The sequence below is a fragment of the Sminthopsis crassicaudata genome, chromosome 2 (genome assembly GCF_048593235.1).
Source record: "Sminthopsis crassicaudata isolate SCR6 chromosome 2, ASM4859323v1, whole genome shotgun sequence".
Taxonomy (NCBI): domain Eukaryota; kingdom Metazoa; phylum Chordata; class Mammalia; order Dasyuromorphia; family Dasyuridae; genus Sminthopsis; species Sminthopsis crassicaudata.
The window spans coordinates 548994655-549008018 of NC_133618.1; the positions used below are offsets into that span (position 1 = coordinate 548994655).

At 33.8% G+C, this 13364-nt stretch overlaps 1 protein-coding gene across 10 annotated transcripts in view; it reads left to right on the forward strand.

Annotated features, from left to right (window-relative positions):
- The window catches only part of APBA2 (amyloid beta precursor protein binding family A member 2), a 384993-nt gene that overhangs the window by 240692 nt on the left and 130937 nt on the right, over positions 1–13364 (forward strand). For all 10 annotated transcript variants that reach the window (XM_074294973.1, XM_074294972.1, XM_074294981.1 and 7 more), the window contains one exon: positions 1026–2026. In XM_074294973.1, coding sequence (XP_074151074.1) covers positions 1064–2026 — 963 coding nt within the window. In that variant the 5' untranslated portion in view covers positions 1026–1063. The remainder of the gene's footprint in view (positions 1–1025; positions 2027–13364) is intronic.

Consider the following 13364-nt stretch of genomic DNA (forward strand, 5'->3'; position numbering starts at 1 on the left):
CCTTCATAATTCTTTTGGGTATATAGATGATAACATAACTTTTCTATAAATAAGCAAAATTATCTAAATATACTAATATAAATGTTTCTTTCATCATTATTCATCAATTAATATAAAACTTTATAAGAAAAGTAAATGAATAGCATGATAAATAAATATTATGGAAGATTAGAGAGGGATAATGAGTTTATCATTTTTAAAGTATATATTAAGCACTATAGTAGGTAGAAGGGATGCAAATACAAAAAAGAGCCAGTTCTTTTTCTCAAGTGAATAGTCTTTCAAGGAAGAGGGAACACACAAATATAAAATAAATATATGATAATTGAGAAGGAAGGTATGAGCAGTTGGGAAAATCAAGAAAGCTGTATAGAAATAGATGTCTGAGCTAAGTCCTGAAAAAATGAGGGATTCTATGGTATACAGGTGATATGGAACACATGCCTTGGGTGGGTAGCAAGGCCAAAAGCATGGAAATACAAGATGAGAAGGCTTCAAAAAGAACTAAGCAAAGATCAATTTAATTGTATCATTGACCAGGATTTCTTAATTTTTTTTCCATTTGCAATCCTTTTTCACCCAAGAAATTTTTGTACAATCCTGGATCTATATAAGTATATAAAACAGGTATAAAAATGACTGATAAAAAATCCATTTTGTGACCTCCACATTGTTATAGAACCCAATATGGGGTCTCAAAACACAGTTTAAGAAGCTGGGCTATAGACTCTGGGAATGGAATATAGTCAATTATTTATATAACTTTCCTTATGTCTTCTGAAATTAAAATTCCTAATTATTTTTCAGCATAGTTAACAAGCATTTATTAAATATTTATCATATGGTAGACACTATACTTTTTGAAATCAGATGTCTTTATTCTATCTTTCTATGATGGAAAATAGTAATAATATAAACCTTTCCCAAAATTAAGAATGTAGCTTATTTTCAGTCTTTAAAAAATTTATTTTTCCAGTTGAACTTTTTTCTGAGCATTTCTTCTTTCTGAAAATTCTCCTTTATAGTGACTACTTCGAAATGATTGCTGTGTAAGAAGTTAGCTATGGCCAATAGGAAACATCAGAGTACTACAAGCAACATGTTGGATCATAGAGTGAGGTCTTGCCCAACTTCCTCTCACAATAAAGAGTCCAAGAATGAGGAAACAGACCTTTCACTTGAAGAGTATGCTGCAAAAGATGTAGAGCTGGCTACCATCAGACAGGGAAGCCCTACCCCAGTGGAACATGAGTGTAATGATAACAGTGGGGATGGAGACTCCAGCTCTGATTATGTGAATAATACTTCAGAAGAGGAAGATTATGATGAAGGCCTTCCAGAAGAAGAGGAGGGAATCACATATTACATTAGATACTGTCCTGAAGATGACAGTTACTTAGAAGGGATGGACTGCAATGGGGAAGAGTATATTCCCCATGATGAGCATAATGTTGAAACTGATGAATGCCAGGAGGCTGTTGAAGAATGGACTGAATCCAAAATTCAGCACCATGATGGAAATGATGTAGAAGACAGACAGGAATACCCAGAAAGCCATGTTCAGATTCTGGAAGATGAGGTATCATCTTTAGAGATCCAAGACCAAGAGGAAAGTGTACAATATTGTGCAAGTGAAGAAAGTTACCAGGACTATTATCCAGCAGAAGCCAATGGAAACTCAGGTGGGACATCTCCTTATCACTTAAGAAAAGAGGATGCTGACCTGGAAGAACAGGAAGAGGACATTGACCAGATTGTAGCAGAGATCAAAATGAGTATGAGTATGAGCAGTATCAACAGTACAGGGGAAATGAGCCCAGAGCACGTTGGAATGGAGAATGTGCCAAATGACTATAAAGAAACATGCTCACAAGAAGAGGTGGATCACTGTGCCAGCAGGCATGAGGGAAGGCCTAAATCACTGAATCTTCCAGCTACTTCAAAACATGCTGCAGCAGATGCACAAAGGGGCTTTAAAACCAAAGCCAGGACACCAGAAGAGAGACAGAAATGGCCACAAGAAAAGGTATGTTTGTGATTTTCTACAAGAGATGGGAAATGGGTTGGAAGAGTTTTACAAAAGAATATATTTATCATGTTTTATATTATTCTCTAAAGTTTTTTATTCTTCCTTCTGAAGAAAACAAATTAAATTATCTTCATTGGAGTACATGATATTGAGGCTAAAGCTATATTTTGGTTGTTGTATCATTATAATTTTATATTTAGCAAATTCTTAAATTTATTAGGGGGAAATTTGGTATAAACCTTTCTAACAAAGTTATAAATAATGAGAGTTCCTCTTTGAGGTGCTGATTTTCAAGCTAGAATTTATTTAACATTTAAGAAGTTATGTTTCTAGCTAATTGGACAAATTGCCTTAAGGTTGATGCCCCTGTCCTATCATTCCTCTGCTGGAATAATAGGTTCCTCAAAAGGCTAACTTAATTCTTACTAGTTCATTGAACAAGGGCTTCTTTCACAGGAGATCAGTGTCCTTACTTAAAGTCCAGGTGATCCCTGGATTCATAGCAAGACCTAATGAAGCTAAGAGTTGACCTTTATGAATGGTGATAGTCCCAGAAAACAGATAGGTCTCTAAAATGATTATAATCAGAGAATTTAAGCTTTTCACTTATGATAAGGGAAAGGGAAGGACATTAAAAACCATACAATATTTCTAAGGACTAAGATAATAAATGTATTTCATCATGAGCATGCCAGAATGGCCAGAAATCACACACCAACTATAGCATTCAGAGCAAAGCTTTCATATTAAATAATTTCTCAGTTACTTGTGCTAATGAAACAGATAGATACATGGACAATCCTGTAGTAAATGCATAGGAAGGTTTCAATTCCTCCTTTGTTTGTTTTTAAGTAATATATTTACTTTTCAAATTACAGAAGTGTCTGCACATAACTATTGGTTTAATCATTTTTGGCTAAATTGGTTGGTCAATTTTGTCAAGCAGTCAGTTTGAGTGATTTTATTGTTGAATTAACTTTTGTATCAATGAATCATCCAAACTGACCATTTTATTTGATTATCGAAATAAAAGCTCATAACCGGCTTTCTTAAATATTCAGATTATTATACAGCCCAGAATCCTATTGGGCAGCTCAAAATTTAAAATATACTATGGATAATATTTGATTTGATTATGTTTTGAAATAATTCAGCTATATTCAAATGATGATCTCAGATCTCCTTATAGAAGGGAATTTTTGTATCCATTTGTAAAAGCTATTTACTTTGGGGCCCTGACTGTATTTCAGTTAAATTATTTGCATATTTCTTTCTTGCTGCTCCATTTTTCCCATCAACTATTCCCTTTCTTTTGATTTTATGAATAATTTATAAAGGTTTTTATTACAAGAACCTTATACTAATAGTCTATAGAAAAATTCACTTCATCTTCTTGAAATAAGTGTCTACTCTCTTCAAATAAAAGCTTTCAAAGACTAGCTGATATTGACGACAGCTACTTGACTAATAAAGTAACAGATCTCTTTCCCTTATACTAAGGTCATTTGATATTCAGTAATGATATCAGTGAATTCCAGACTTCAGTGTTTGCAGTTTTTTCAAATCTAGTTCCAACTCTCATTTCAATCATCAGCTTGATTTTTCTAACTACTTTCAAGACAATCTACTCAACATTTCTAAAACTAAATTCGTTATTATCCAGGCAAGTCATATTTCATTTTTATAATGCTTAGTTTTATTAGCATGCACTATAATTCTTCCACTCTCTCCAAACTAAATATTTAATGTTATATGGGCTCCTTCTTCTTTTCTTTTCTTTTTTTAAAGCCATAGTGACCAGTCACCAAGTTCTATTCATCTTTTGTATTATCAGATTTTTTCCTCTTTTGTTACTACCAAAGAACTATCACTATTTAAAAGCCTTAATTATCCTTTTCCTTGGATCTTTCCTACCTTCTCGTATCCCTTTCAATTTATGATAGATCATACTAGCATATTAATTTTCCTAAAACCTATCACAAATAACATGTTACTTTGTTGTCCAAGAAGCTACAATGAAGCATGCAATGTCGTTTATGAACTCTCCAACTGATGTTCAAGTTTCTCCTTAATATTGTCTCACTTTTCCTAATCAAACTTATTTCCTTCATTTCTCACATGTATCCTTCTCTTTACTCAGGCTACATTCCTTATTAGGCCCCACAAATCACATTCATTCCCTTCTCTATTCATTTGCTTATACTACTCCCACCCACCTAGAACACAAAATTTTCTTTGTCCTTTTCTCTGCTTAATTGTATCTCCATCCTTCATTCGAGACCAAGTTCTAAGTCTGACTTCTGGAGAGTATTTGCTGATAATCTCAGTACAAATTTTCAGCTCTCTTTTTGATCTTCTTTTGTACTTATTGCTTTTGCAGCACAGTGTACATTTTATTCTAAATAGTTCCTCTCCCCCTTCCAATTTGTTGCTATTATCAATTTAACAATTTATTCAAATTTTCTATTTCCTCCTACTCTTCAAATATATCCTTTGCCTTATTTAGTCTCTATTCCTGCCTTGTATACATTAGGTTACATTAATCTCATATATTTTTATACATACTACTCATTGTTCCTGGAATAGGCTTCCTCTTCTCCAATTTTTATTCATTCTTCAAGATTACTTTAATGCTCAAGTTACTTTCTTTTTTATTAAAGGTTTTTGTTTACAAAACATATGCATGGGTAATTTTTCAACATTGACCCTTGCAAAACTTTCTGTCCAAATTTTCCCTTTCTTCCTCCTTAGATAGCAGGTAGTCTGTACATGTTAAATATGTTAAAATATATTTTAAATCCAATAAAGGTATACATACTTATAAGTTATCTTGCTGCACAAGAAAAATCATATCTAGAAAGAAAAACAACAACCTGAGAAGGAAAACAAAATGCAAACAAATATCAACAGAAAGCATGAAAATGCTATGTTGTGGTCCACACTCATTTTCCACAGGCCTCTCTCTGGGTGTAGATGGCTCTCTTCATCACTGAACAATTGGAACTGGTTTGAATCATCTCATTGTTGAAGAGAGCCACATCCATCAGAATTGACCATCACAGTCGTCTTATTTGCCGTGTACAATGATCTCCTGGTTGTGCTCATTTCATTCAGCATCAGTTCATGTAAGCGTCTCCAGACCTCTCTGAAATCATCCTGCTGGTCATTTCTTTTCTTTTTTTTTTTATTTTTTTATTCATTTTTCCAAATTATCCCCTCCCTCCCTCCTATCCCTCCCCCCGATGGCAGGTAATCCCATACATTTTACATGTGTTACAATATAACCTAGATACAATATATGCGTGTAAATACCATTTTCTTATTGCACATTAATTATTAGCTTCCGAAGGTATAAGTGACCTGGGTAGATAGACAGTAGTGCTAACAGTTTACATTCACTTCCCAGTGTTCCTTCTCTGGGTGTAGTTATTTCTGTCCATCATTGATCAACTGGAAGTGAGTTGGATCTTCTTTATGTTGAAGATTTCCACTTCCATCAGAATACATCCTCATACAGTATTGTTGTTGAAGTGTACAGTGATCTTTTGGTTCTGCTCATTTCACTCAGCAACAGTTGATTTAAGTCTCTCCAAGCCTCTCTGTATTCCTCCTGCTGGTCATTTCTTACAGAGCAATAATATTCCATAACCTTCATATACCACAATTTACCCAACCATTCTCCAATTGATGGACATCCATTCAACTTCCAGTTTCTAGCTACAACAAAAAGAGCTGCCACAAACATTTTGGCACATACAGGTCCCTTTCCACTCTTTAGTATTTCTTTGGGATATAATCCCAATAACAGCAATGCTGGGTCAAAGGGTATGCACAGTTTGATAACTTTTTGAGCATAGTTCCAAATTGCTCTCCAGAATGGCTGGATTCTTTCACAACTCCACCAACAATGTATCAGTGTCCCAGTTTTCCCACATCCCCTCCAACATTCATTATTATTTGTTCCTGTCATCTTAGCCAATCTGACAGGTGTGTAATGGTATCTCAGAGTTGTCTTAATTTGCATTTCTCTGATCAGTAGTGATTTGGAACACTCTTTCATATGAGTGGAAATAGTTTCAATTTCATCATCTGAGAATTGTCTGTTCATATCCCTTGACCATTTATCAATTGGAGAATGGTTTGGTTTCCTATAAATCAGGGTTAGTTCTCTATATATTTTGGAAATGAGACCTTTATCAGAACCTTTACTTTTAAAAATATTTTCCCAATTTGTTACTTCCCTTCTAATCTTGTTTGCATTAGTAGTGTTTGTACAGAAACTTTTTAGTTTGATGTAATCAAAATCTTCTATTTTGTGATCAATAATGATCTCTAATTCTCTTCTGGTCATAAATTCCTTCCTCCTCCACAGGTCTGATAGGTAGACTATTCTCTGTTCCTCTAATCTATTTATGATCTCATTCTTTATGCCTAAATCATGGACCCATTTTAATCTTATCTTGGTATATGGTGTTAAATGTGGATCCATATCTAATTTCTGCCATACTAATTTCCAGTTTTCCCAACAGTTTCTTCCGAATAATGAATTTTTGTCCCTAATGTTGGTATCTTTGGGTTTGTCAAAGACTAGATTGCTATAGATGTACCCTTTTTTGTCCTTTGTATCTAATCTGTTCCACTGATCTACCGTTCTATTTCTTAGCCAGTACCAAATGGTTTTGGTGACTGCTGCTGTTTAATATAGCTTTAGATCAGGTACACTTAGACCACCTTCCTCTGACTTTTTTTTCATTAATTCCCTTGCAATTCTCGACCTTTTATTCTTCCATATGAATTTTGTTGTTATTTTTTCTAGGTCATTAAAATAGTTTCTTGGGAGTCTGATTGGTATAGCACTAAATAAATAGATTAGTTTGGGGAGTATTGTCATCTTTATTATATTCGCTCAGCCTATCCAAGAGCACTGAATGTCTTTCCAATTATTTAAATCTGATTTTATTTTTGTGGCAAGTGTTTTGTAATTGTTCTCATATAATTCCTGACTATTCTTTGGTAGATGGATTCCCAAATACTTTATACTCTCAACATTTGTTTGGAATGGAATTTCTCTTTGTATCTCTTGCTGTTGCATTTTGTTGGTCTGCTGGTCATTTCTTATAGAACAATAATATTCCATAACATTCATATACCATAATTTATTCAGACATTCTCTAATTGCTGGGCATCTAGTCAGTTTCCAGTTTCTTGACACTACAAAATAGGCTGCTACAGACATTTTTGCACAAGTGGATCCCTTTCCCCTTTTTAAAATCTCTTTGGGATATAAATCCAGTACAAACACTGTTGGGTCAAAAGGTATGCACAGTTTGATAACTTTTTGGGAGTAGTTCCAAATTGTTTTCCAGAATGGTTAGATCCATTCAACTCTACTAACAGTGTATCAGATTCCCAGTTTTCCCACATTCCCTCCATTTGTCATTATCTTTTCCTGTCATCTTAGCCAATCTGAGAGTTGTCTTAATTTGCATTTCTCTGATCAACAGTGATTTGGAGCACCTTTTCATATGACTAGAAATAATTTCAATTTCTTCATCTGAAAATTGTCTGTTTATATCCTTTGATCATTTATCAATTGGAGAATGGCTTGAATTCTTATAAATTTAAATTAATTCTCTATATATTTTAGAAATGAGGCCTTTAGCAGAACCTTTGAATGTAAAAAATGTTTTCCCAGTTTATTGATTCCCTTTTAATTTTGTCTATATTAGTTTTGTTTATATAAAATCTTTTTAACTTAATATAATCAAAATTATCTATTTTGTGATCAATAATGATCTCTACTTCTTCTTTCGTCACAAATTGCTTCCTCCTCCACAGATCTGAGAGGTAAACTATCCTATGTTCTTCTAATTGTTTATAATATAATTCCTTTTGTCTAGATCATGAACCCATTTCAACCTCATCTTGGTATATGGTGTTAGGTGTGAGTCTATGCTTAGTTTCTGCCATACTAATTTCTAATTTTCCCAGTAGTTTTTGTCAAATAGTGAGTTCTTATGCCAAAAGCTGGTTTCTTTGGGTTTGCCAAACACTAGATTACTATAGTCTTTGACTATTTTGTCTTGTGAACCTAACCTATTCCATTGATCAACTACTCTGTTTCTTAGCCAGTACCAAATGTTTTTGATGACCACTGCTTTATAATATAGTTTTAGATCTGGTACAGCTAGAATGCCCATGCTTTTTGACAGAACTTCCTTTAACTATTTTAACCCACAATGATCGTGCCTTTCTTAGAACTTTAATCATCATTACAAAACCTTGTAAATGTGTTCAGATAATTGTTTTTTGTGTTTTGAATATTGCCTCCTCAACCAGGTTATACTTTCCTTGAGGAAACAGATAATATCCTTTTTATCTTTAATCTGGACCAGTTAACATAATTTGAGAATGTTGTAGAAACTCAATAAATAACATATTCAAATAATATTTAAGTTGTACAACAAAATATTGAGGTATGTTTGAAATTTTTCATCGCTTATTTTACTGTTTGGGAAAAATTAACTCAAAGCAATTAAATGGCTTGTCTTAAATATAGAACATTTGAGCATAATTTGCAATATTCAAGATTAAGTCTTTTCACTTAAAGTTCAATACTATATGATGGTACCTTTTAAACTGTTCAGTGATTTATAGATTCTAACTATTTTTATTTATAAGAAGTTTAAAAGCTTTATACTATGTCACCAACCAAGCTTGCATTTAGGTAATAGTAGCAAATAAGTATCCTTTACACTTGATCTTTCCTTTAGTAATAGTTTTAATTAATATTAACAAGATCAGAAGTGACATAATAAGAAATTTATACCTTTGAAGTCATCAAAAAGAAAACTACTACTTATCACATAGTTAATTGCTTCATTAAAAGTCAGCTATAGTTGATGTTTTGCAAATTTTGATGTTAAAGTTCAGTAAAAAAGCAAACACCCAAATCTAGAAGGATGAAATGCATACTAATGATTGCTTTAATAAAAACATTTTTTTAAATTATAAGGTTATTGAAAGTATCCTAATAATCCTAATTATAAAAGAATCTCTTTTAAAAATCTCTTCTGAATAAATGGTTAGTAAGAAAAGATGATATAATTATTGAATAAATTTAAATTGGCATTTTATTGGTCAATTTTGAGGACAAACAAGAGAAAATTGCTTTCATTTTTTTTCAAAATCTTATTTTCTCTTTTTTTGATAAGAGGTCATGCATTGGCAAAATATGTAGGTCATGTATGGAATATAAATGATATTGACTAAAAGTTTTCTGTTCATTAAAATTTTAAATTATAGTTGCATTTGACATCTTTTGTTCTCTTTAAAGTTTATTGAGCAAAAGTTGACTTCCTTAATATGCCTGCCATTCATGTCAATTTTGAATATATTGGGAGCTTTAGAATGTAGAGAAATTAATATTATAATGGTTAGCCCTGAAAAGCAAGACAAAAGGGCAGGGAAGCTTTTGAACCACATGCCTGGACTTTAAGTTTTAAAAGTGTTGTCTCTATTTAGTCTTTGGACAGATGCCTTGAAATCTTTCCCTCAATAATGGAGATGGCATTGTAATGATTGATGCTTGGTGGCACATATCCAGTAACATATTGTGCTCTGTTTTAACAAATCACTTTTCTGGCAAAGCTCTTGTCAGGAGGAAATTATCTTTTTAGAGCAGAGTGGGGGAAGTGTACAAGACCTAATATTTTGCTGCTGTTGCTTCATTCCAACTAAAGACTGAGGGAAAGTGTAGTGCCCTGTAGGTTAGCAAGGCACTAGGGAAACTGGGAAGTCAAAGAATCCCTTTGAATGAAACACAATAGGATTGCAAAAAGTCCATATTCATTTTCAATTCAGATTGTGTTCGGGTACCTGGGAGATGGACACACAAAAGCTAAGGTGTACTGCACAGCAGAGAAAAGGAATAGAATGGCTGAGTATAGTAAATTAGGAAGAACACTTATGTGTTAGGTCACTGCAATGTTTCTGCCAAGAAAATCCAAATGGGGTCATGAAGTAGGACATGCATGAAATTACTAAATAGCAACAATACTGGCAATAAGTGGGCAGACCTACACACAATTTGAATCCCACTCTTTTGAGAGGTAGCCTAATGGAGTGGATGAAGTTTTGAACTTGGAGTTGGGAAGACCTGGATTCAGATACCTCCTTAGATTCTTACTGCATGACCTGGGGGAAACCACTAATTGCTTTGGGCTTCAGTCTTTTCATGTGTCAAATGAGAATGTTGCACGTGATAGACTCTCAGGTTCCTTCCTGCTCTAAGATCTATGATACTTTTACATTGGATCTGGTGTCCTAATATATATCCCATGCTTTCTCTATGCAGTATGATACCTGGAGTAAAATAGCTGATCAGTCATAAACAGCATTAATATGAATAATGATACTATACATTACGATAGATATTAATACATTACAATAGGTACTAAAGTGAAACTGAATGTTAGTGAGGCTATTTGAAAGCATCTCTCAAGATTCCCTGAATAAGATAGAAAAATATAAATTCGATTAACTGAAGAAAATATTTTACTTAATATATAGATGTGAACCTAGAGGGAGGTCATGCCTTGAATCTTAGGTTAGATTAGATGAGACCTGATCTTCCTTTTAATAAGAGCTTCAAGGCATACTTGGCAAATCCAATTAAGACTGGATTAGGAATGGGGCAAAAGAGGGCTCTAAACTGAAATTGAAATACGAAGGTTTTGGGGGAATGGGCAGGGTCTTTGCTTTGCTTCTGTAGACCAAGATCCAAATAGTCTTAAGATTTCCTTCCTCCCTCTGTTTCTCCCTTCCTTCTCTCATTTTCTCTTTTCCTCCTTATCTCCCTCCCTTTCTTTTCTCCTTTGCTCCCTCCTTCCATTTTTTCTTTTCCTCCCTTCTTCCCCCCTTTCTTCCTTTTTCCCTTCTTTCCTCTCTCCTTTCTTTCCTCCCTTCCTCCCTCCCTTCCTTCTTTCTGTCCTTCCTGTGTTCTTTTTTGTCTGTCTTTTTTGTCCAGACTAGAACTCAGGCAATAAAGCCCAGTCTTGAATACTAATTCTTCAGAAGTTGATAGAATAAACCACTGTCCATAGACAGTGACTAGAAAGCAGGATTTCTCTAGTTAGGAAATGTAGCAAAGATTTTTGAATAAAAATTTTTAAAATCTGAAACTGCCAGACTGTGTTCTTAGCAGCTGTAGTCCCTGCCTGAAATGTGGCACATACATCATCCAAAAAAAAAAAAAAAAAATCAGACCGCAACCCTGGATAATGCTGATATGTCTTGCACCTACCCTTCCTAAGGGAAATCAACTCTGTGCTTAGTGAAACTAGTGCACATATTTAGGCTCTAGATATATGGAGCACTGCCAAAACAAGCTTTTATATGATGTCTGAAGGAAAGAATTGACACCATGTCACTTAGATAGCTTGGAAGGCTATAATTTAAAAAACAAATCAAAACAAAACAAACATTATCTATCAATGAGTCTTTCACCGTCTCATTCACATTTTTAAAAAATATTTTTATGTATTTTAAAGGCTACTTGGACATCTCAGAGCAATTTAATATATTTGTGTGTGTACATATATGTATGTTTATATATATATGTGTGTGTGTGTGTGTATATCTATATCTATCTATCTATATGTGTGTGAATATATATATATGTATCTGTCCTCTTTTGGGTTTGGAGGGATAGTTAGCTGATCTTTATTGTTCAAACTGCTTGGTCCCCACAACAGAGTGAATGGTTGTCCCCAAAATGCATTGCCTCAGATTTGGAGGCTTTACCCTGTATACTAGAGGCCTTTCTCAAGGTCTTATAATGTTTGTGAATATTAGTGCAATATTTGAATTGTCCATCTCTTTTCCCTCCCTTTTGTTATATGCCTACATCCTTTTCCAAATATACATATACTCTCAAATTTTTTCTGCCAGTTCCCATGCCCAGTTCATCACTAGTAAAATGGGCCACTGCCAACTACTTATAGATTGCCATATATTTTAGGTGAAAGGAAAAAAAAAACTCCTTTACTCTCATGAAGTCTCTTAATATGTGAACTTTCAACTTTTCAACTTTCAAAAGCATTTATTTCATAAAGTTTGTTCATTGTTATATAACTGAGATCCAGAAGAGCCAAGACTGCTATATGCACCCTCCAACTCCGAATTCAGCATGCTTTCATTTGTACAATGGTTTTATTAAATTTATACAGCATAAGTATAAACTGATTGGTTCCCTTTTGTAAGTATTACTGAAGATAGTAGATTGAATAACAAGACATTATTTGATAGTCCTAGAAGAATCATTTCACACTTTGAAAATGGCCCACACAAATGCATGTTTTGATTATTTATGACTTTTGTCATTTTACTTCAAGTACAGGAAGATATTTCCTTTGTGCACATTGACTGATTTGGTTGTTTTTATTTAAAAAAAACCTTTTGACAATAGAAAATAGAAAAATCTATCTGTCTTAGCCAACTTGATTAAAAAAAACATTAAAAGGAAGAAATGATAAATAGTTATGGACACAACATTAGAAGTAGCATTAATTATTGCCATTCATTTTGAAAATGCTTTCAAATTTATTTTTGCAAATGAAATGATACTTATTTAATGAAGGACAATTTGAAGTAGAAATGCATGATTCAAGCAGGGTGAGAAAGTAACAGCAAAATAGAGATAATCAGTAAATCAATGCTTGTTGGGAGGAAAGAGCCTGTGTTCACTCACAGCTGCATTAGCACACTTAGGATGAAGCACATGCCTTTTATTTTGTAAGAAGAAGGACATTAGCACTTTACTATGGTTGTAGTTTTGCTTTGAGGTTAAAACAGTTGATTTCTTTTTGGCTGGTATGCAAAGATTGGACAGTAGGTGGAAGTTGGTGAGCCAGAGGCATAGAGAGGAGAAAAACAAGGGCACACATCCCTTAAGAAATGGGTTTGTGAGAATGGGCCTATCTCTTAGGAGAAATCTTTTAGTTAATTGAGACCCTCAGGACATTTGGTTCTATTTAACTACTAGCTTGGCTGTATTATTCAGGTAGTCGGAAGAGTCTGAAGGTTCTACAGTAAAATGGAAAGAGCATTAGACTGGAAAATCTGGTTCTAGCTCTGCCATTTATTGGCTAAGCTATGTATCATTGCATCAGTCACTGCACTGTTCTGTGCATGAGTTTCCCAACTGTGAAATGAAGGAATTGGATTAAAATAATTACCAAAAGCCTTCTCAGTTCAAAAATTCTGTGATTTCCCAGGCAATAAGCAAACATTAGCTAAATTAGAAATACAGCATGGAAGACTTCTCTTTTGAGTC